General features: G+C 44.0%; 1 protein-coding gene across 4 annotated transcripts; it reads right to left on the bottom strand.

Moving 5' to 3' along the window:
• Window positions 1-2,727: 2,727 nt before the first annotated feature.
• On the bottom strand, window positions 2,728-24,346 carry TBC1D2 (TBC1 domain family member 2). Of its 4 annotated transcripts, none has more exons than XM_036403103.2 (14): window positions 23,956-24,346; window positions 21,758-22,245; window positions 20,985-21,117; window positions 19,957-20,098; window positions 17,581-17,705; window positions 16,788-16,972; window positions 14,682-15,068; window positions 13,749-13,859; window positions 10,878-11,065; window positions 9,164-9,634; window positions 7,902-8,022; window positions 5,756-5,941; window positions 4,998-5,119; window positions 2,728-4,315 (listed from the first exon to the last, which is right to left on the bottom strand). In XM_036403103.2, the coding sequence occupies exons 2-14, from the start codon at window positions 22,163-22,165 to the stop codon at window positions 4,114-4,116; spliced, it is 2,781 nt and encodes a 926-aa protein (XP_036258996.1). In that variant the 5' UTR covers window positions 22,166-22,245; window positions 23,956-24,346; the 3' UTR covers window positions 2,728-4,113. The 4 variants fall into 4 exon arrangements, with proteins under 4 accessions (XP_036258996.1, XP_036258998.1, XP_036258997.1 ...); XM_036403105.2 differs by having other exon boundaries at window positions 17,587-17,705; XM_036403104.2 differs by having other exon boundaries at window positions 21,758-22,167.
• Window positions 24,347-24,879: the final 533 nt, after the last annotated feature.

The raw sequence follows: 24,879 nt of genomic DNA, 5'->3' as shown, positions 1-24,879 counted from the left end.
GCTAATTAGTTATGACCAATTAGCTTCATCTTTAACAAAAACTTCACTGGTTCCTATTTTTCCTACTGTAATTATTTCCAGCCCCATGTAGCTCACTAAAACTAACTGTGCCACAGGTATGCAGGCAAGTGGCATGGAGGGCACAACACCTACCAGCCTTGGGACTGATTTAAAGCACCATTGCAATGGTAGTGCCAAAACTGGAAGCCTTTTCAGAGTTTGTGGCATTGGCATTTCCCATCAAGTGCAATAGCTTTTATGATGTTGAAAAATGTTATTGGAAGATGGAGAAAAAAAATGTCAATTGGTTTTAATTTTGTTTTGGAACTTTTCCTCCCTGCAAAATGCTGCCCATAGACAATACTTTTCTACCAACAAAATGACTCTGTAAAAGAAAAATATGTAGGCATTATTTTCAGCATGGAATTGTGATGTTGGGCTGAGTACTATTTTTTTCCCAAATGATAAGGACAGTAGAACAGAAAAGCATTTTACTCTTATCAAATAAAGGGAACAATATAGTCTTGGAGGAGTAGACAAAAAAACTCATGCAAAACACAAACAGTATGTCAGCTTAGCTTTGCAAGGCTGACAAAGCAGAAGTTATGCAAAGCAATGATATTGCACTTACTCAAAATGAGAGTTGAGGAACAGGCACCTAAAAAGGACACTGGACATAAAAGACAAACCCCAAAGAACCATATAGGGACTTCCAATAAGGTGTGCAACTATGTAAAATAAAGTAATACACATACATCAAGTAATCAGGGATAGCCAATGAGTATGTCATCAGTGTGTATGATTAAAAACTCTCAGTTTTGAGCATTTACCCAACGTTCAGGGCACTCAGTTTGAGGAAGGATTCTCTGAGTGACCAGCACATTGCAATAAAGAATGCAGCTTTCTAATACTCAAACCTATGTTAGAAAGTTTTTATCTGTACAATTTTGGTATTACAAGGGGGCTTGAAATTTAATTCTGCTTACCCTGGATATTGCTCCAAGTCTCCAAGCTTCGAACAGCTTGACACCAGAATGTGCCAGAGGTTCTTTGTCATAAAAAATAAGCTCAAAACCAGAGCAGATACTGATCCAATAGCTGGAGTCTCAAAGGCAGACTTTGCACTTTGCAGGAAGCTGTCATTTAATAACAAGGAGAAATAAGGACTTCATCTCAAAGGTAGTGGACCATGTGACCAAAGCAAACATCTAGCTGCAGTAGAGTACGGTACATTTCACCCCAAATGTGTCATGGTTACAATACCTTCTCTTCCACTGACTAACCCAGTGTACTGTTTTCCCCTCTGGAGAGCTCCTGAAGTTCAACAGAAAGCACATAGATAATCTCATGATTTAGCATCTCCGTGCAGGCCCCAGCTTCTCACTGAACTTAGGAAAGGGGTTAAATTATCTCACCTGGCATTATATTATATCAGCTCCAGCACTGTGGCTCGGTCATTGGAAAGTGTTTGTGTTCTTGCACTTGGCATGTCCCTAGACAAACTAGAGCTAATGTTTTGTAAAGGAGCTCTTAGCACTGGGAGATGGCTGGAGAAGTGTCAGCATTTTCTCAGGCCACAAGTGAGCTCTTAAATGGGAAGAGAGCAAGCCTGAGGCCTTGTGTCTGGCAGGAGGTTGCCCAGCCTGCAGACTGGAAAAGAAACTCAGCACTGTGGTATAGTTCCTGCTACTGGGTGGTGTAGATATCTACCCACGGAAAATGCCTTGCCCCTTAGCTCTCACCTTCACCCTCGATGAGAAGCTCAAGCTTAGAATAAACATTAACCAAAAACAACCTCCCCAGTAGTGCTTCTTACCACTCTGGCAGCACGCCAGAATACAGAGCTTAGCCACAGCATATGAAGGTGCAGATCCTGCAAGCCCAATGCCAGCCAGGCCAAAAAGAGGTGTAAAAGGGAAGCTTCACAGCATCTTCTTGTTGGCAGCTCAGAGACTTATTGAGCCAGCACTGGCTTTATGTGTTTGGCACCACTCCACTAATTTATCCTCTCAAACCCTATGAACTTTTGGTGGCCACAAGATCCTGCAACAAAGTGAACTTACAAGTTAATGGGACATCATAGGGAGGAGGGTGGGTGTGGAAATCAAAACCATCCTTTTTAGGGTTGGAGCTGGTGTTTTAAGGTTGAGGTTAATGCAGAGATAGAAAGCTTAATTTCACAAGTAATTTATGCAAACAGCGAAGCTCAGCAAAGACTGGTTCTAAGTAGAAAGATGCCTGTTTTACCACAGGCGCCAGCACAGGCAGAAGGAGCTGCTGGGCTGCATAACCAGGTCAAACTGTTTCCCAGCCACAACAGTGGTCAGTGGCAGCACAAATCATTCTTTAGCACTTCATGCAGAGGTAACCAAGAGGTTCAAAACACCCATGGCACTGACTGATAGTCACCACAGGTCTTGCAGGGGCCTGAGGGATTTGTGTCTGGCCCAATTGCAATTTTGTGACCTAAGTTCAGTACCACTGAAGTTTATGAAGCAGAAGGAAAGCAGATGAGAGCCCATGAGGACATGTGAGCTTGGCTCCAAGGTGTAAGTCTTTATAGGCCTTGCAGGTATTCCCGCATTCACCACAGTTTAATAAAGAATGACCACAAGTGATTGGTTATCAATATGACCAGAAAAGATGGTCCTCAGCCAATAAATGTGGAGCAAAACCAAGAGCTGAGGAAGACACAAAAGAAAAGAAACTTATAACAACCTTCACATGTCCTTCTCTTCTGATTTAATTTTAAAACTATTTTCAGAATTCCCCATCAGGATCAATACTTTGATACCTATATCTGTATCAGAAGAGTTTATGTATCACATGGACCAATGTTTATTATATACTGTAGATATATGTCAGGCTATGGTTTAATCTAATAATACATGTTTCAAATGTCTTTATTATTAAACATAAGGCCAAGTCAGGAGGAAAGATTTTTAAGCTGTTGCAGAAAGCTCTAGGAAACAAAATTGTGAGTAAACTTCTAATTTTCATGGTCTTGATTTAGAAGATAGTATCTGTAACAACAGCAAAATTCTATATGCACTCGTGAACATAAGAGTATAAATAAATTAGATTAGCAATAACTTCTGTGGAGAAAAACCTTCTGCCTTTTAGACTTCCCTATATACAAGGCATACTTTGAGAATGAGCTCATTTTTTTTGAGATACTGTAGTAGGCTTCCAGTAACATTTTCTTCTTATCCCACACTTTTAATGTGTGCAGCTCTCGGTGACCTTCAGGGGATCTATCCACTCGTCTCAAAACTTCACTTCCACTTTGATTACTTCTCTGCTGTGTGGTTGGTGCCTCCACAGCTCTCTCCCATCTCAGTCTTCTATAATGCATTGAAACTGGCTGACTTGTCCAGTGAGGCAGACCATGTGTCTCAGGTGAATAGGTAACGTTTCCCCTACAGTCTGTCATCTTGGCTACAGCCCATGGGGCTGAGAATACTGTAGGCTATGAATTCCTCCCTTTCCTTCCTCTACAAGCACTGACAATTTGAAGGGTCGGGTTATCAACCACCAGATATTTAAAGAAGGCATAAGCCACTTGGGTTCAAGGTCAGTCTAAAACATAGAGCAGAGCCCCCTTGTAGCAGGGTCTGCTGTCAGTGCCAGCACTGCAGGCACACCTGGAGTAATACACCACTCAGCAGGAAAGTGGGGCAGCAGGATCTGGCATTGTGTTTAGGTAACGAGGGAGTGTTCTTGGTTCATTATCTCTGGAGATTTTACTTGTAGGTAAAGATCTCATTCAAGCCTCCATCAGAAAATGTATAAAAACCCTGCTAGATCTTTTGCATCATGTCAGTTCCTGTCATGACACCACAACTGATATTTCTTCTGCACCCTCAGCTGTAATCCTGAGCTGCACAGGACAGGATGGGCTAAACGGGGAGGAATAAAGAAGAAGATTAAACTCCTCTGACACCTTCCAATCCATTATAAATCTGACTTCATATGGTCCCATAACTACAGCCTTGCTTATTAGGGCAGATGAACTCCTGCGACCAGACTTCCCCCTCTGGTCCATTTCTTACTGACAGTTGCTACTGATGACCTTCTGCAGTATGGGAGGGAGGTGATGACGAACTCTTTTTGTTAGCTCTCTTCCTCCTCTTCACTAACAACCTCCTCCAGGTCCTGAGGTCCCTGCTCTGCTCTCTCTTTCACATAGGCTGCCTTGATCTGTTCAAGTTCACACAGCTCTGCCTCCAGCTCTTCTCTGTGCATTGACCGACGGTTCCTCAGCAGTTTCATGGGGAAGGGGTTTAAGTCATTGAAGGCAATGTTCATCAGCTTCCTACGATAGAAAGGACAGCTGTGGTCAACTTATTTACTGGCTGGTAACACATGGTAGCAGATACACCAGGAGCATTCTGGGGTATTAAAGAGTAGGGCCACAGACTTCAGCTCTCTGAGATAAGAAGTCACCAAACAGCCGAGTCTTAAAGGAATTCTTTCCCACACAAACACCAACCCAAGCAGTACTTCACATACACGTGTACCATCCCACCTTTTAAGATATCAGTGTGCAGCCATCATTTAGGAGACAATGGATCAGATGCCGATTCTGATGGCCTGTCAGGGAGGGATATTCCTGATGCAGAGCTTTTCTGATCACAGAAATCTGCATCTCAGGTACATGTTGCCATTCAAGGTCATGGGTTGTGCTGTGTTCCCAAATACCCCAACTACAGCTGAGAGAAATCCAGCAATCACTAGCACAAGTACCAGCTGCTACAAGAAGACTGACCCAGACTTTGTGGCTTGCTCTGCTGGTAGCATGCCTTTGCTTGAGCCAAAAAGATTTTAAATAATACAATGAAGGGAAAGTCAAAAAGAGATAAATGGATCCATGTGCCACAGACCTATCAATGCATTTGTGTCTCTCTTAATAAACTAGTCACAACTCCTGTTAAACTGACCCAACAGGCAAGCAAGTACAAATACAGAATGGAAGCTTGTCTACAACTCAGTCCTACCTGCCGTCCGTGATCATCCTCGTGAAGAAGCGTAGGTACTGGTAGATCTCCACACTGTCATGAATTCTTAGGATTTCCTCCTCATTGTATTTAAAAATTGCAAGAGCATAGCGGAAAATGACCTGGAGGGTTAAAAGGTATTTGAGTAGATAAAGTTTTAAGTAACTTAAGGTCCAGGCCATCCTGTAGAAAGATGGTGTTAGGCACATAGCACTGCAGTACAGACTAGATCCAGGGTTACTCCTGCTCTCAATAGTATGTTCTAGGGCAGGCCTAAAGGAGTACAGAGCTAATCTCAAGAGAATGACCATCTGTTAGCTAAATTGCAACCCCAGAGAATACCAGGCTCTACAAAAGTACCCCACAGGGGTTTCACAAGGGTTCTGCAGTTCTCCCTATGCACAGGGACAGTGCAGGACTCACATTTTCAGATACTGTCTATCTTATGCTGCCTTTATCTGTAATACTCCTAGTTGTGTCACAGAGTAGGAGATACCATGGCTTATCAGAGAGATGTTTTGCAGTACAACTATCTGCTAAAAAGTACCAAGCGCACAGAATCAGAAACTAGGTCTGCCTACTAGGAGCAAGTACATAGAAAACAGGGGCTTGGAGACATCAAAGCATGCCACCAAACAGGCAGGATAGGCCAAGCAGTTCAACCTCACGTATGTTTGACATATGTGTATGCCCATCACCCTGTCACTATGCCACAGAGGTGGTACCGATGGAAGGAAGGCCTAGACTGAGAGCTGCACCTTAGTTCCCTCATACAAGAAGGCATCCCACACTCGCAGGAGGATGTCGCTGACCAGGCTGTCCACAAAGGCCACCAGAAACCAGTTGAAGGTGATGAGTGAGACATCAATGCAATACTGTTCAAAATGAGCCATGAGGCGAGGCACCTTCTCGGACAGGAAGTCTTTGAAGACTCTCTGATCTACCTAAAATTGACAAAAAAGAAAACAATGAAGTCTTAGTCAAGAGCAGTCCTGCTGTTAGAGGAGAGGAGTGGTGAAACAGGACAATGGCCCTTGCATGTCAGGGTCATCACTGGTGCTGCCTTCTAGTGAACCACACCCTAGGAGGAGCAAAGCATCCTTTGTCTCCCAACCCTTCAAACTCACTGAGCAGTGTACTTGTATGTGGCATCCACACCAAGGCATGGAGCTGAAACAAGGCCAAGATATAGGCAGAGAAATACACATTCTTCTCAAGCAAAGAGTCATATTCCTTGCCAATCTCAAAGTCAGCAGGGAAAATCTGACACATCTTCCTGCATTGGTCTTACTGGGATTTTCTGTGATACCATGAGCATCCAATTGAATGACAGGCATTACAACCTGCTCAGGTCTGAATGACTGTACATGGCCCAACAGACTGAACACCTTGAATACCTCTGACTTTGCAAGAGGAACCTGGTTTTCTCACTTAAGCTTCTCTTTGTGGTCTGAGTACTGTCTGTGCTTTGCTTCTGGTTGCATGAGCCAGAATACAGAAATACAGTCAGTGAGATCTTTGATCCGGGTTTGTAAAGGTTTCATGTCAGTAGAGCCATGCTTTCTGGAGGGTAAGTGCTAAAGAGCAGGATCATGTTCAGGGCTTCCCTCTGCCATATCATATCAATGCCCCAGCTGTATCAGCCCACTTAGCTGTGGCACAGGGGTACAAACTATACAGGTAATACGCTTTGTCTTCAAAATTTGCAATTGTAAGTTTTCCAGCCAACTCAATTTATCAAGCCAACCCACAAAGCATCACCTTAGATGTTCCTCTTTACATGGGTCTTGGCTAGACTTTCAGATACCAACCATGAGGTCAGAAATTCTTTCTAAAGAAGACTTTCAGCTGACAGTGTTTTCTCACCAAATGTAGGCAAGCCTCTTCAGTGTGTCATATTTTCCCTGTCAGTCTCTACTTATACAGTATTGAGTGCTGTCTATTAAATCCTACAGCTAACACAGCCTCCTCTGGAGAGACATTTTGCTATCTTCAAAGTGATATAACTGTTTCCTCAGTCTGTGAGTTGGCCTCTCCACCACCACACCACTGTCCCAGTAAATGTTAGTCAACAAATTCACTGGTATCACTCTCAGCTACTGAATCTTGAAGCCTCCTCTAAGCCCACAGATAAAAACAAACCTTTTTTTCTCTAAAAGGACCACTTTCACAACAGAGACACCAAGTAAGGCTTACCAGACCAGGCACTGATGGGTGTGGGTGTTGTGGCCACACAATTACAATTCCATTGAATTATATGAGAGTTAGCTTATCTCAGTCTGCCTGGGAGGACAGAGTATATCTAACACAAGACACACTGAAAACCTTGAAATCCAGTGATTTTTAATCAGGTGGGTAAGCTATTTGCAGCACAACAGCTGATATCAAAAGGCCAGAATCTTTTCTGATGTGCAGAGAATCCCATAGTGAGAACTAACACCATGCTTGATCATGGACTGAGGCAAATACAGTGAATATAAAAATCTCAGCATTTTCATCCACATGTACATGGCACACCAAAGAGTGCAGCTTCAAAAACTGAAGGGCTGCAAAGTGGTGGCTTCCTCATATTCAGTCTATACATACCAGAATTTGCTGCTTCAACTCTATTAAAACTTCTTTAAAATAAGTAACTGTGCAATTAATGGGGCACTTTCCTTCTGACTAATGTGATTTCATTTTATTACCTCATTTCCTAGAGCTGGTGACCAATTTTGCTGCTCTGTGTGAATGTAACAATTTTGAACTCTCAAGTCTCCAATGCCTCTGCAATGGAAGGGATTGTAAGGTGCTATCACTATCCTGTGAGAAATCAAACACACAGCAGGTTGACTACTCACTTTTAAACCTTTACTTCACATCACTGTATGAGAGTCCAAGCAGATGTGAGGGTGCTCAGCTCACCTGTGATGTTATTAGTGTTTCACTGTAGTAATCTGCTGGCATTATGTTCTCCACAATATAAACTAGACACCAGAAAGCACTTTCCTCATCTTCTAGGACCAAAAGAGCAACAGCTGCCAATCTGTGGTGGACAAGACATGGTGAGAGTATTCAGTACTGCAGGAGGAGTCATCAACATAGGAATTAAAGAATACAAGAGGTCTTTTTGCATGTCTCCAGCTCAATCAGTATCCAAAATATCAAATGTGGCAGGAAAGCCAGACAGAGGCAAGTGATCTGTTTTCATCTGTTTCTGATGTGATCTTCTTTCCCATGTGGCTCTGTCAGAACATATGGAACTGATGTGACAGAGAGAGGTTTCCCAGCTAATGGAATGTTCTGTAGATCTGCTGAAGTTAGTAGTGTGCTGATTTAGGCTATTTCAATACAAGAAAGAGGTCACACAGAGGTACTTCATATTATGTGATATAGTTAATCTCTCCATACATTCTTTACAGCCCTGACCTCCTTCAGCTGTGACTTACTGCCTTTTAGACAGACTAGAAAGATGATGCCTTTTATTAAGGGCTCTCTGGAGGAAAGCTTCTATCGTCTTTCTGAGAATCATCCAAAGATCATTTGGAATAAACAGCTTATGCACATCTCCCTCATGTGAAAAGGTCCAACTAGAAATTCCCTTCTTACAGCTAACGCCTATTGCCTTTTCTACTGGCAGCACAATTCTAGGAAATTTAGGTTCATCTTTCCTATAGCCTTCTTTGGGAAGTGAAAGAAACTTTTATATTCTCTGAATCTTCTCTTTTCCAGATAGAAAACAACTGTGGTTTCCTCAGTCTCTCTTCATGTCATTTGCTGCAACTCCCTTGCATGTTAACACTTCCCAACATTTCCTCCAACTGTTCTCAGCAAAAAAGGGAATCACCAGGGTGGTGTTCTGCTTTACTACTTTACATTATTACTTAAAAATTCAGCCCCAGCCTTGTGGTGTTATTCTGGGACTGCTTCACTCCTCCTCCTATAGCTGTTCTTTCCCATCCTGTAACTATAGAGATGCCATGCAAGTGCATCCTGCTGCTTTCTGGATCCCAGTTACAACACTGGATGAAAAAATAAGTCACCAAATGCAGAATTCTTCAATTAAAAATTAAATACCTACAGCTAGGACAGAACTGTAGAGAGGCAAGAGCCTAAGGCTGCTTGAATCACAGCCTAGAGTATGTGTCTACACCTTTTCAGTGCCATCTCATGAAGAAGCAGCATACCTGTTCAATCCCTGGCAGTATCCAATGGCAGGATTGTGCCAGGAGAATGCCAATAACACCCTCCGGAGCCTGGGGATGAGCTGGGAGGTGGGAGAGGAGAAATGCTTGTTGTTGGTCAGTGTGCGGGGCAGGTCCAGCTCAATCTGCCGGCAGGCCGGGTGCTCGGTGCTCCTGCTCTGCTCCAGCAGCCGCTGGTAGTGGCCAGGCGCTGGGCTGCAGTGCCGGCTGACCATCCACCACCACACCCGCTGCCGATGCTCCACTGGGATGCCACTTCGGATCAGACTCTTCAGCTCTGCACAGGGGTTCAGCTCGCCAATGCTGTTCCATCTGTCACGGAGGGGCTTCTCCACTATTTCCTGGCTCCGCAGTTTGTTGGACTTTATCTCAAGGGCTTGAATTTTGGCAAGGAGTTTCCAGTCCTCAATTTCATAGTCAGGTACAGTCATAAACCCATACTCATCATACTCACTGGAGGGACACAAGGCAGTGTTTAGTTCAAATGACAGTGCTGGTACCTGTGTCAAGGACACTTAACACTTACATCCCAGCTACAGCCTGCTGCCAGGCTCACATCACCTATACTGGAGCACAAGTACTTGCGGGTGGGCACCCCCTACCCCCCTCCCTTTCCAGGCTGCACTGAGATCTGAGAAATGTTCCATAGGCTTCAACTTCACTTTGTTGTGCTGTCACTTAATATCAAATCTGGGTTTTTCTGATACCCTTGCTAGGGATTTTTTTAAGTGATCTCAAACACTCATTTGTAACAGTACTCCTTCACTTCTCTGCATGTGACTGCCTACCTCAGAGCCTTAAAGACAAATGAGAACCTGCAGCACTGGAATACACACACCAACTCAAGTGTAACTTTGCTCTGAGCTGCAGACCAACCTCATCAGACCCCTCATCAACCCCTAAAGAAATACTGAGCTCACCCTGTATACCTTCTCCCTACCCTGTCCCAGTGCAGAGAAGTTCTGTAGGAGAGGACAAGAAAGACTTTGGGGCATGAGATCAAAGAACAGAGATCCACAGTTCCTTCTGATGTCTCCTTGTACAAAATGCAAATCTCTTACTGATCAGAACACACCAAGAGTACAGATAGTACAGCTTGTCAAGGTTTGTGCACCATCTGTCCACAAGGTGGGAAACTTATAAGGTATCATCATATTCTTGACAAAGAGACCTAGAGGGGGTCTCCTCTTGTGGATGCCAGCCTGGTCAGGGAGAGAGAAACGGCAATTGTTTCTCACAGTGGTTTGTGAGAATTTTAAGGAATTGTAGGAATGTGATAACTTGTTAGTATAAACAATCTGCAGGTGATGTTTTTCCACTTTGTTTTCCTATTCTTCTCAAGGATGATGTGTAACGAGCCAATCAAGTAGACTGTATCATATCAGTCTATATAAACTGAAAAATCCTTTGTAATAAACTTCTGTTTCTCCCCTTGCAATTGGGTCTCTCGTCTGTTCTTGTGTCATTCTCAGCTCAAGGGTGACATCATCTCCAAAGCTACATGGAGAACCTGTGAGACTGACCAAACAGATAAAATAGGAACTGCTACAGAACAAGGGCCCCCACTGTGCAGGAAGGCATAGACACAAATGTAGGCCCTGCTACAGAATGTTGTTAGATGTATTTTGCCTGCACACTTCCCTTTGCAGACAGGCTTCTACAAAGCTGTGAATATCCCCATGCTCTCAATTCTTACCTTACAGGGTTCAAGTTAAAACCTTCTTCCGCTTCTGCCTTCACATCCCACTGGAGAGCTTCCTGGATGAGGTTCTTCACCAATTCAGCATGCGAGTTGGGCAGGCCAGGCACAGCCTCCTGCAGCTTTCTCAAGACTGTCAAGTATTTGCTCTCCATCTGGCAGTTTCTTGCTTGCAGGCAGGCACACTGTTGGGGAAACAAGAAGGAAAGAGCTCGCTCAGTGTTGCTCAGTGTTGCCTTCCTGTGTTGCCACTGCTCTCTACTGGCCTGGTCTCCACATAAAGTAAAGACTTCTGCAGAGCAAAGCCCCAGGAAACACATTTATTAGTTTTCCACAATCAGTGGAATTACAGCCATGAATGAATCACCATGGTCTATGAACAAGCACAAGCTGCAGTAGCTAACATGCAACTGAAATTGCTTGAGTGGGAGACCTACTACATTATCACCTACTTTAACTACTGCATTGCGTCAGTAGATGGCCACACCCCACCAGCTCAACTAAGGACACAGTCAAAGAGCCAGCTCTGCAGCTGAGTTCTCTGCTGTCTTTTCCCCTCATCCTCAGACAAGTTCTCTACACCACGTTGAGCTGTATCCTGCTAAAACATACCACTCCAGAGACTGAGCTGTAAGTATAGCATTTTCAGGATACATGGTAGCACCACAGACTAGGTGATCACATGCCCCTCAGCATCCCCAATCCCATGGCACTAGTACACATCATTTCTCAAGGAAACCCAACTGAGATCAAACAGCAGAACAGTACCTGCCACCACCTTAGTCCTGCTCACAGAAAGCAAAAAAAAAAAAAGAATAAGGACGATTAATGCACTCCACAAGTGGGGAACTGAGGCCACATAGGTGACAAGACTCACCCAGTGTCTCACAGGAAGCTCAGTGAAGAATCCTGTTCAGTGGGATGCAAAAGTTGAAAACAAGAACAAAACAGAGAGAATTACGTTGCATATAGAGGGGACAGAAAGGAGCATGTTTCTTTCATACTACCACTTTAGTCAGCATTTTACCTCACACTGAGCATGCTGGGCTCGTGTGATAACTTCCTTCTTGAAGGTTATGGTAGTGTCAGGATGAGAGGGCAGTAAGTTAGGAGGAAGGCAGGGTTTCAAAGAACTAGAAAGCAAATAGATGTAAGAATGGCAATAACACTCCAGAAGTCATACCTGTGAAGACATACCTGTAATGGCACACTCCCCCATCAAATGGCCCTAAGGCCATATTATGATCTCAGAAATGCTTGTTAGGCCTCAGTCTTGATGAACAGCACCTGGGCTAAGCTCTTGTGCTTCTCAGAAATATTGTCTGCTCTCAGGAATTGGTGCTAATGAGCTTTGGTTTTTAACAAACACCACTGGAAACTTATCTTTCTTGCAAACTCAAGTGGAGGAACATTTTTGTCATCAAATTTTCAAAAGTTACCAACTGCAGCCAGGATAGTAAATTACTATGACTAAAGGCAATTCTCTTATGAATGTATAAACAGTAGTCCCAAGTGAGACCCTCTGAGCTCTTCTGAACCACAGTGTGCTGTGATCAGTAACCTCCCTCTGAGTCTCTGAGTGGGGCCTCTCAGAGCCAGAGAACTCTCAGGTTTGCTGTGGAGCACCACAGCCAAACAATGATGACAAAGCCTGGGCCCATGCCCCCACTCCTCGAGGCTCATCCCTTTGGCCTGCTGAGAAGTTGCAGACATCTGACATGAGCACTTCACTGAGCTTGAGGGAGAATTTTCACGGGTGCCTTGTACGTACTCTATGTCTGTGTGAATACGTTACAGAAAATGTACCTAGAATCTTAGATTCTCAAGTATTTTAGGTTAGTTAGGCCTATAAGTGAGTTACTGTTGTGATTGCAGTAAATTCCATAGAATCTTTTGTAAATTGTTTAAATTCAGCAATTGTTTAAGTGTGGTTTACTTTAAGTGTGTTAAAATCTTTAAGCCCAAACTATTGTTCAAGTCCAGAGCTAAGTTTTTTGCACAGGAGTCCACACTGAACCTTGTAGCTCAGTGGGAGGGCTTCCCTTATTCCTTTTATGCTAAAGCTTTCCCATCCTTACCCGTTTCCATCCCCAGCTTCCACATAGATTTTTAACTGATTTTTAGGTTAGTACTATTTTATCTTTGTGTGCTTTAACCATCTAGTAAGTAGTAGAGTGAACCTTGGCAATGACGTTTGCCATGCTTTCACTTCAATATTGAGTCTGCTATGCCTAACCTTTGCCAGTGATTCTTTAAGCAATCGAAGACACTCATTCACAACAATACCTTAAAACCCAGGGAAGTAAATCCTAGGCAAACCCACAAAACAAATGCTGGCACACAGCTCCAGCCTTGAGAGTCGTTCAGGACCAGAAAATAGGATTAGACAAGTCTGAGAGTAACCAGGTTTTTGACACTTATACAGCTAGAAATAAAAATACAACTTAGGAAAACGTAAGAACTCTGATCTAACTGCAGGACTTCACCATGCTGCCACCTAGCAATGTCAAGTCCAGCAAAGAAACCATGACTAGATGGAGTCAGGACTCAATCTGTCAGCTCTCAGGAAATTTTTCTGATTGCCTACACAGGGTTGTTTTTTTATTTGCATAGCTGAAATGCAGAAATTTGGGTTAAGCTTCAGCACCTTTAAGGCTAATCTTCACAGGTATTTTACTTCTATTGAAGAATTAAAATTATCATGTTTAATTAGGGAACAATACAAAGCAGTAAAGAGGTCACACTAAAAAAAACCACAAGAAAGCTTATTCCTTGTGGATCAAAATCTATTCTGGTGCCATAGAAGAGAAACTTTGAAAATAAATTAGTAACAGTTCACACCAAGGAAAAAGGTTCACTTTGCCTTACCTTCATCAGGAGAGCTTTTTCATTTTCAGCAACTCTTGTCCAGAGTCGAGTAACCTGGTGGATCTCAGAATTGAGAAACTGGTTCTGGGTTTTGTATGCATCAATATCATCCTGCCATGAAGCAAAACAGTCACACAAGGAGAGATCTTGAGGGACTTAAAATTCCTCACATTTCAGGGACATCAGATTAAGTTAATGACAATAAAATATCTCAAAAATTCTGTGTTCTGAGGAGTAGACAGGACTCCCTAGTACAAACATTACCTACAAAGGAAATCAAGGCACAATATTGTCTTACATCAACAAGACACCTGAAAATGCTAAATGTATATACATACTTAAACACTGGAGAGATGCAGACCATATAAAGCCAGGGATTCACTTCAGATTAAGAATATATGTGTTTTGTTTGATTGATTGGTTTTATTTTGGTTGGTTTCTTTTTTTTTTTTTTATATGAAACAAATCTCAGCCCCATGGCTGGCAGGCAAAATGAACACACTCCACAGAAAGTGGCTCTTTTGGCAATTCTCCACCTCACACTAACTTATAATTACAGCTGTGCACATACAACAGCCTGCATCTGAAAGAACCAGGATGTATTGGGAAACTGCAAGACAGAAACATAGAGCAACAAAGTAAGTGAAGGCAGCAAGTCAGGCTGCAGCTGTGAAACAAAAGAAAGAAAATAAAGTGGGAGGCACTGAATGATGACAGAAAGTCAAACAAAACAGGCTCTAAGCTGAATCTGAAACTGACCCAGATGCTTTTTAGGACCCTATTGGCACCAGGTGAGCCCCTTCCAGCCTTCCTCTCTTTTGGAGAGGGATGGAGCAACCACCAGAAGTATATTCTGTGCTTACTGCAATGAACATCCCCCACTGAACTGATGGCATAAAAATGGACTCAAAAGACCTGTGCCATCTCACACACCTTCAGATGCTCAATCTCCTCCTGCTGCTTATACAATGTCTCTACAGTGATAGTGTTGGCTTCTTGCAGGGGGTCAGAGAGCTCTCGGGCCATCTGTTCTGTCAAGGTCATGATGACTTCTTGTTTGGCATGGTTCTTCTCCATCAGAAGCTGCACATGTTCCTTGAGCTCCTGGATATGGCTGTCTCTCAAAGTCAGTATCTGCTCCAGTTCCTTCTTTTCTTGTTCAAGAGCTTCCAGTCGACTTGTCAGATCTGCAATTTGTCTCACTTTGTGGCGCACGAGCTCCAGCCTGTCCTTGTCTTCTGTTGCAGTGAGATACATGTTAGATACTCGCTTCTCCTGCTGGGCTGCTTCCAGAGCTTTGTGGAGAAGTTTGACTAGTTCCTGGAAAGGGAATGCAAAACCATTACATCACTGCGCTGTCCAGGGCAATGGCATTATGGACAGCACAGACCCAACAGTGAAATATCTTGAAATTGCCTTCTTTCAGAAGGAAAAAAAAAATGCAGAAATCTTGAATCCACAGTGACACCACTGTGAGATGTTCTGCTCTCAGAGAGCCTGTGTCCTAGGTTGACTATATGATGCTTTTATCCCCAATTGTCTGCTCTGTTTATGCTGAATAATAAGTTTTGCACCTTTAAGACTTGTTCCAGAGAGTCAAGGGGGGAGAGAAGAAGCGCAGAGTTTGTTTTCAGACACTGCACTCACTCCTCCACTGGACTGTTGTTGTCTGCAGATGGACAGACAGTGGGACAGAGTTCTCCTTTGTTTTAGTTAGTTTTAGCTAGCTGAGGCAAAGAAGTTCCCTGGACTGTGGGGTTTTTTCCCTTTTCTTTGGAGCTGTTTAAACCTGCTCTGGACTGGACACCCAGCAGAGCATCAGCAGCTGCACCTGTGGCCCACCAGGCCGGGCCTGGGCCGCGGCATTTCCAGCACCTGAGGGACTGATCAGAGACTGAGTGAGCTGAGCTGCAACCTGGGGAGGGGACTTTCTCAGTTTGTCATCTCTTTTGGAGCAGCCAGGGGTTTTATTGTTTAATATTGTTTTGATTTTATTGTTTAATAAACAGGTTTTTTCCACTTTTCTCCAAGGAGGTATTTTCTCCTGGACCAGTTGGGGTGGGAGGGGCAGATTGAGTCTGCTTTCCTAGAGGAACCCCTTTGGGGCTTCTCCTCCAAATTTGTGCTGAACCAGGACAGCCTGAAAGGTCTCTGCAGCAGTTCACAGATGACTTGACGTGGATTGGTAGCAAAAAAGCTGTTGCCCACACTGTCTGAACTCTGGCTTTCCTACAGTCATTCTTGGGAAGCCCAGCAGAGAACATGGAGATCTGGTCAGCAGTGTGGTAAAATGGGAGGGAAATAATGCAGTCTGCAACTACCTGTGCTACCAGAATGAAACTGCAGTATCCATTTTAACCTTCCTTCTGACAGAGTCCTCCCTCACTCTATCCTGCATGAAGGCATGAAACCTTGCCCCACAACACGTTGCTGATTCAGGCTCTGCCATCTCAGACACTTAAGAAAGCAAATCAAGGATGCAACTGACTGCCCAACATGGGACTTGGCTCTCCTGCCTCTTCAGCTGGAAGAGCTACCAGCCTCATTAGCAGAGAACCTGGCATTGCTCCATGCTTTGAAGAACAGTTTCATTCATGAGCGACAGCCCTTGCAGTGACCCATGCCCTGACTTCTTATAGTTAAATCACACTTTAAAGGTGGGTCACTGTTCAAAAAGAATGATCTGCTGTTAATATCATGACTCCACCTGGCAGTTCTCACCAGTGTCATAGTACCCATTCAGGACTGAACTTATCAAGCAACAGAGATGCAGAAGCAAGATAACAGCAGAGTACACTTGGATTTGTTTTACCTCCCTCTTACACCTACTGCACTTCCTAGAAAGAGCTGAAGGTCTTCTTTTGTGCTGGGCACACTTAGGCACACATAAGGTGGTAACACCAGGAGCTTCAACTGGTCTCCAGTTACTGCCTGATGAGCACTTCTCAGTGCTTCTATCACACCAATGTGTAAGGGAGTCCCTGTGCCCAGCCTCAGGGCCCTGACCCTTAGAAATAGTAGTCTCTTCATCACACTCACCTTCTGTGACTTGACTTCCTCTGTGAGCGTCAGAATCTGTTGCTGAAGGACACTTACTTTATCCACTGAGTTCTTCTCCCTCAACAATTCTTCTGAGCCTGGGAAGCCACTGTTCATCCACCTGGCCTTCCTAATCCAGTTCAGCCTGGGCCCCATCCTCCCATCTTCCAGGGTCCCTTCCTTAACTGAGGGGAGATAGACTTAATTTAGACAGAATTGCTCTTCTACTATGGACTCCCAAGTCTTGCTGTGGGGACTCAACAGTTCCGCAGAGAAGGCTGACATACAGGACATGGATAATTGACCCACAGGATTGGAGCCAAACCTGTAGGGATCAGACACTGATATGCCCACAATAAACAAAGTTGTGATGGTTTATGGCACCTGTTAACCCACCTTGCACCCTGCTCATGAATCTGGCCCACAGGAAATGGAAGTTACCACCGTGGAAAGGTATGCATCCAGTAGAGCTGCCACACTTAGCTTGTGGCTGTGCAGCAATTATACTTTTACCTCAAATAAATCTGGTGGATTTTATTTGTTTGGGGTTGATTTGGTAGGGTTTTTTCGGGTTTTTTTTCTGGCTTCTGCAGAAAGTTCCAGAGGTAGGAGATAGATGGAACCTGAAGCAGAGCCAAAAGAGTCAGTCTTGTGGCAACAATACAGGAAGATACTTGAGACAATGTAACAGAGTTTTCATATCCCTTGAAAATTTGTCACCATCTCATTTCCATTCCTGCTAATCCCTGCTAGAAGGCACCCCAGTCAGCTGACACAGCTCAGTAACAATCACCTGCACCTTCTGCCTCTTGCTCCTCATCCACATTCTCAGGATGCTCTTGGAATTCATCAAAGCTAAAGACATTCCCGTTGCTCCCCCAGAGCTGCTTGGAGCCACAAATATTGTAGACAGTGTTTCTGAAACAAGAAGAGATCAAGACAGCCTAGTGAACAGAAGTCATGATCACCGCCTCTAGCCAGTGCATAGTCAAACTATTCAATTCCTTACCTCCCCTTACTTCTCACCTCTCCTCCCAAAACTTATCTCCTTCATGTGCTGAGAAAATTAATTCTTTATAGAATTGGTGGATTTGAGGAGAGCAAGGTTGTAACCAGTGTAAACCAGGAAAATGCCACAGAATCAGTACAGCACAGCAACGTCAAATCAGATAATCTTTCCCCATGTGCTTCAGCCCTATACATAAACACATCAGATCAAAGAGAGGATCACAGGTAACAGTAAACTAACCACATCCTTCCCTCTCCCCTTCACTTCCTTCATCCATCCCTATCCTTAGTTCACTGCAGAAATCCCCAGGTACCAAGAAAGGCTGCCAAGAGAAGATCAGTTACCTACAACACAGCCAAAACTGGGACAAATGATCACATTTGGAGTAGCCACAGGTCCTGTGCTCTGAACATTTAATAAATAACCTTGCCAAAGGTTATTTACGAAGTCATAAACTAAAATGTAGGAAAGAGTTTCAGGAACAAAAAACTGCAGTCACACCCAGGAACAGTTTGTTACAACTGCTGCTATCAGATATTGCCAGAAGCACTAAGAGATGACTTGATAGAATCATGGAGAACTACAAAGGTACAAGTAGTTTGTGTAAAACCTGTACCAGAAAACATGCATACAAATCTTTTTCTTCTCCTCCTGTGCTGTCCTTCAGCTAAAACAAAAAACAAGTCCCTTGTTTTGAGATCTATAAAAGACTCAGTGTTTGCTGCTTTCTTAACTGTAAATGAAGCTGCCATTTAGATACCATTATCCTTTTGCCTTGCTACTCTAAGGCTCCAGAGCAGAAGAGCAGACATTGCTGACCTTGGAGAACATACTAGTGTGTAAGACTAGCAGACCTTCAGTCCCTGTAGTCTGCAGCTACTACTCATCCAATGCAATTTTCCTACTTTTCCCTAGCTAATGCTGCACTGTTTTCTCCATGAGTCTATAGCAGCTCAGGGATCCAGATGTGCTATGCTCATGAAGACCCAGCCTGACAGTGATAGAGCCTGGAGAAATGTTTACTGAACAAGGGCAGCAATACAAATTGAAGCTGGAAAGAGACAATTGTTACTTAAGCTCATGCTTGAGTAAAAGCACAACACGGGAGCAGGGGCCAAGGACATGTTTGTGTCATTTTTAATCAATAGGAAAGAATGCATAGCCTGAAAAATAGAACAGCTGACTTTGAGGAACTACAAATGTACAAGTAGTTTGTGTAAAACCTATACCAGAAAGTATGCATACAGTTTTTTTCCTTCTCATCCTGTGCTGTCCATCAGCTAAAACAAAACAAGTCTCTTGAGATCTATAAAAGACTCAGTGTCTGCTGTTTTCCTGACTGTAGATGAAGCTGCTAACATGAAACACTGGTCTCATGGGGGATCTTTCTTCATAAAAGCATCAGATTGTAGCTGCAGCAGTGGTGGTAAAAAAACTACAGGCAACTTCCACACCAACGATATTTGGCAGGTGCCTGGCTGCCTACCACACCTACGGCCACTTACTCATTTTTTATTATGTGAAAATTAGCGACTAGGAAACATTTAAAGAGATACTGATGAAGTTGTCTTTGTGAAACTGTAACTGCCCCAGACTAGTAACTTTTAACCTGATGGGGCTATCCATTGCAACAGAAGCAGGCAGTGGGAATACTAACACCCTTGAAACTCAGCAAGCAAGAGCAAGTGGTGCAGTCAGGCCACGTTACAGGCTCAAGCTCCTTCTCCCTGGAGTTCCTGCATTGGAGAATACACTACATTCAAGGTCCTTTGAAACTACTGGAAAGAGCTAATGAGCTCCTATAACTACCTACTGAGTAGAGCTGAACCTGATCATGCGCTCTTCCAAGACCACTGTGCAGATGGCTCATACTAGGCATGAAAAGCACTGACTACACTGAAGAGAGCTTAGTCAAGTCCTAGGTCTGCTACCAGGATCTTTACTAATAGAACTAGATTATGTGAAATTCATCAAAACAGGGGGATGTGAAAGACCCACCTGCAGGAAGTTTACTTTGGCCTGGACTAGCCTCTGAAAAGGTGCTTCACAGTTCTCCCACCTAGGCAAGAGTCCCATTTCACACAATACATGACAGGCAAAGAAGGTACACAGTGGCAGGCCAGCTTGTCAACTGCACTGCAGTTCTCTTCATGCACTTACTGTATCTCTGTCCAAGGGTGCTTAAGGGAGATGTTCTGCAATGCAGTAGATGTTTGGGGTGCAGGCAAAGATGCTGCCTTTAAACCCACTGCTTCTGTTGGTGTTTTCACAAGAGGCAGAAAGTCTTCATTGTCAACTACATCTACAAATATAAAAACAAAACAGGACACAAAAGCAAATAAGCAAGACAGAATTCCATTGGACTTTGGGTCCTTCATGTAACCTGACAGCCACAACAGCTTATACAACAGATACACATTACATGTGCAAGTGGTCAAGGACAGTGGGGTAGGCTTCCTTAATTTTAGGTTAAATTACATAAGTTTCCATGTACAAACAGAATGATCTACTCAAGGACAATCAAGTGATTTCAACCATATATATGAGCATGACTAACATTAAACAATCAAACTTTAATGGCTTAAAGGTATAAGGGAGGAGAATTTTGCTGTTCTCTTCCCACATTCCAAACCACGTTTGATAGTTTTAATGTGCAGATAACACTCTGCAAGAATAGTTTGTTACCAAATTTTTGCCTGCTGTAGCAAGATGCCAGAACCTTTCAGAGCAGACACTAACTAGGGAGGGCATTATTTGTTTCAAACAAAATGTACATATAGTCATTACTGAGCAGGTGGATACCCTGATTGTGCCCTCCCCTGATCCACTGACCTATCTACTACCATTTCTAGGAATGGACATCTTCAGCCCACTGCTGGAAAAAACATTACTTGCTTGAAATTTCAGAGGCCTTACAAGAGTGATATATCAAATGTGTACATTTCACACGTGTGAGGAAAATCAAGATGATCACAAGACACATATCCCCAAACATATGCTGTGGATAGGAGGCAGCTTTTTCACTTTTATACATAATAAGGCAGAAGTGTCCAACATTGGCCAAGTACTGATATCTGGCACCTGCATTTAAAAGCCTGACCAAAACTTCTACCCACTTCCAGATGAGGAACACCATTCATCACCAGGGGGCTGAAAGCAAAAGAAAGGCTAACATGTGCAACACCTACTTGGTCTTCCAGCCAGAGGGTCATTCACAAGCTGGGAGCTGCCCACAGGAAATCTGCTCTGAGTGTTGCAAAATTCCCAACGTCTCATTTGCAGCTGCTGCAGCCAGTACATCATTGCTTGTTTGCTGATTGCCTAACAAAACAGGAAAGGGAGGGGAATCATCTCATCAACACAAGACAGAGCCTGAGGAGATGACCACCACTTTCCTGCACAAGCCAGCAGGAAAAAAGGTCAGCTGTATCAAGCCTATCCATAGCTGTATCTGCTGTATCTGTATCCTCTGGTACTAATACTGATTTGGGAGGACAGAGGAAATTTTTAGTATGGCCTTAAGGGGTAGAATCTTAGTGGACCACTGACCTAATTTTAAATGTGGTTTGGTTTTTTATGGTCCAAGACTAAGCAGAAATGTCCCAATTGTTTTAGCCAGGAAGCATCCCCAGAGCTTTTTAACAATTACTTACACAGAAATAAAAGCCTAGCAAAGAATCCTCCTGGAACAACCATTTTAGACAGAAGAGTTAAGAGTTTGTGTTCTGTAAATGACATATGGACTGCAGGACTCCTCAATTACTTTAATTTGGCTCACAGTTCCGCTTTTATTCCTACTATTAAACAACAGCCATCTCACAGGTAAGGAGACTTGCCAAAACAATGCAAGTAATTTAGGTCCAAGTCATAGCAATCTAAGCTACAAGGACTCAAATGAAACTCAAGCTAAAAGATACCTGAGTAACAAGTATGTCTATCCTGACTGAGAATTTTTCATTACCTTCAAAGTAAAAGCTCTGCTTGGTGTTCTGATCTCAAAAACTCCTTCCCCATTCTCCATTTTGCAGTCAAAGCTGGCACTGGAGAGATCAATAGACCCCAAAGGATTAATGTCCTGGGCAGTTCTGTAGTACAGTAAGCGACATTTGTTTTCATCGTAAAAGAACCAGCGAGACTTCCAGGTCTTGATTGGCCCCTTGATGCCCAGCTTATTTAAATAACCACAGAGTTTTTTTCTGGATGTTTCTGTGCTGGTTTTCACCGGTACATTTTCCAGTTCTCCGGGAGAAGGAAGCATGTCTTTCTCTCTTGCTGAGGTTCCATTGCTGCTGTTAGTGTCTGGATCTGACTCCACTAAACTGCCTGGAGCAGCAAGCATACATGCTCCGCTTTCTGGTCCTTTCTTCATCCCTTTAAGGAAATAGATCGAAACAGGATACTCTCTAGGTAAATAAGCCAATCCCAATTATATCATCACTGTTACAGAACCTGCAGACAACAAAAAAAGGAAGGAATAAGTTCAGGTCTGCCACATGACAAAAAAATACTTCCTAGCTTTCAAACTACCTAGCCAAGGTCTCCAACTCTACTTTTGGTCATTGCTCCCTGCCCTCCTCTGCTCCGATGACCTTTAATACCTGTTTTCTCCCTTTTTCATTCCTAAATTAGGCTGGACTAGCAGCCAAGAAACAGTACCTTAATCTCTTGTGAGAAAAATAAGTACAGCCTATGGGCATACCAAATCCATAGCAATAACCAGGGCATTCAGTACTTAATGTTAAGGAACAGCTGAAGAAAACATGGCAAGATAACAAGCTCTGCAGGTAGGCACATAGTCAGGTCAAGGAATTGCAGGTAAGTGTGTCCTGGTATTTGCACTGAATGTTCAACTAATATTTTAAACCATGGCATCTGGAGAAAAAGACAGCATTATGTAGCATCCTTATGAATAATTTATATCAGCTGACTATAGTTGTTAAAATGCCTGCATGTTACGTTAGTTCTTCATCCAGTAGAAGAGATTCATATGATGAATTATGCACCAGAGAAAGTAATTCTGTGGTCATTGCAAAAGAGACTTGGTTGCCTTAGTGACCAAAGCAACCACCTGGGTCCCAGAAGTGTAAAATAAAAAGATAAAATTCGAGCTGGAGGAGATCTTTCTAAATCTCAAGTTCAACTTATCTCTCAGATATAAAAGCTGTAGCCAGCTACACAGGCCCCCATTCAGGTAAATTTTTCCTTATGCAAGGATGGCAATTTTGCCATGTTTCCGAGCACTTTTTCAAGTGCTTAACCATATGACAGATGTGATCTTTTGCTCAGAGTGGCAGATACCCACAGCTCCTGTATAAAGAAAGCTAACAACACTCCAGCAAAGTATCTATAAATAACTTCTTGCATTTTTTGAAACTTCAGTTCAAGACACTAACAAAGCTGAAGCAAATATGCGAGCAAATAAATTGCTGCAGTGTTAAGTTAGTGTGAATCCAACTGCAGACACAAAACTATTCAACCCAACATCCAGCTGTATGGCAACATGTCAGTGAGATAATACAATGGAGCACACTGAGATGTTTCCCAAGCTGATCTATTTCCTCTGCTCTTAGGAACAACTTGTCCTCATGACTGAAAGGTTTATGCATCTTAGCACTGGCTAAGCCCCAACATGTTTATTGCTGCCCCCTCCTGTTCCCACATTAGCTTTACAGACAGCTGTCAATAATGTTCACTCTTTGTGAAAAGCTACTTAAATTCTTTTAGTTCACTCCCATACACTGTGGATCACGGTTGTGAACACATTCACAAACACCAACAACAACCACTCTGCTACCTTCTCCTTCAGAAGGTGTTGCCTCAACTACACTTCTGAAACACACAAAAAAACTTCATTTCCAAGCTAGTTTTGCTTGTCATAAAGGAAATATCATCAGGAGGAACAAACACTTTCAACTTTCCCAAACAGACGCTGAGGCTTTTATGTCAGTACCAGTGTAAGTATCTTCTGTACCCTCTGCAGATTCCATCACGCTTCTACTTCTTGCCAGCGTGATGATCCATGGATCCACACCATGAACAGGACCAAGCAAGGACTTTATCTAATTTAATTTAGGTTATTTAGTAAGCATTAGGTTCAAGAAACAAGTTATAAGGAATCATGTCAGAGCTGCATTCAAAGACCTCTAGATAAGACCTCACCTCCTTAAGGGAAGTAATGAGGAGCTCCTGGAAGCCACCGTCTCCTGGCACAGAGCTATTGCTGCAAGCAGAACCAAGCAGGTACCCGCAGTCTCCAGCAAATCCAACAGCAACAGAAAAGCAGCGTCTGTCTCTAGTTTTCTTCGGTCCAATAACTGCCGGGGAGCTGTCTGAAAGATATATTTAGCCGAAAGCTGCCCCGACACTGACTCACCAATGAAAACGGATCAGGGTGGACCCGGCAAAAACCTTTCCGGAGCTGTGATCAGCGCAAGGCAGCCCCCATGGCCACTCCCCGTGCCTCCCGCAGTGCCGCAGAAGCGCCTCCCAGCCCAGCTGCACCGCGCGGGGCACCAGCGACGGGGGCCGGAGCCTGGCACCAGCGACGGGGGCCGGTGCCTGGCCTGAGCCTGGCACCGCTCGTACCAGCGCCCGGCTGGGGCGGGGGGGCATCCGAGCCGCTCGCCGCTCGGGGAATTTGCGGGGGGGGAGTGGCGGCGCGCCAGCCCCGCAGCCCCGCCGGGAATAGCCCCGCCGGGAATACCTGCGGTGGCCGCCGCCCCGCGCTTCCTGCCGGGCCGGTCTGCGGCGCTGCCGGCGGGGCGGGGCCCCGGGACAGCGGCGGCGGCGGAGCGCGAGAGCAGCGGGGCGGGGGAGGTCAGCTGCAGCCGCGGGAAAAATATCAACAACAACAACAATATAGGGCATTTCAGACGGGTTTCGGGAAGAAAGTGATTCATCAGGGTGATGAGACCCACGGAAGGCAAGCAAGCAGAGAGGGACAGCTCGTGGGCTAGACGGGACCAGCAAGTGCCATCTGCCATGGAGCACTTCTCTCCAGAGCTGAAAAACCACCGGGTGGTGGATGCAGATGCTGCGAGAGGCACGGCTGTGCAGTCAGCTGGGGCAACTCAGCTCAGTGAA

Source organism: Molothrus ater, chromosome Z (assembly GCF_012460135.2).
Source record: "Molothrus ater isolate BHLD 08-10-18 breed brown headed cowbird chromosome Z, BPBGC_Mater_1.1, whole genome shotgun sequence".
Lineage (NCBI taxonomy): Eukaryota > Metazoa > Chordata > Aves > Passeriformes > Icteridae > Molothrus > Molothrus ater.
The sequence above is the reverse complement of the archived record's forward strand: the minus strand, read 5'-3'. Positions and strand labels throughout refer to the sequence as shown.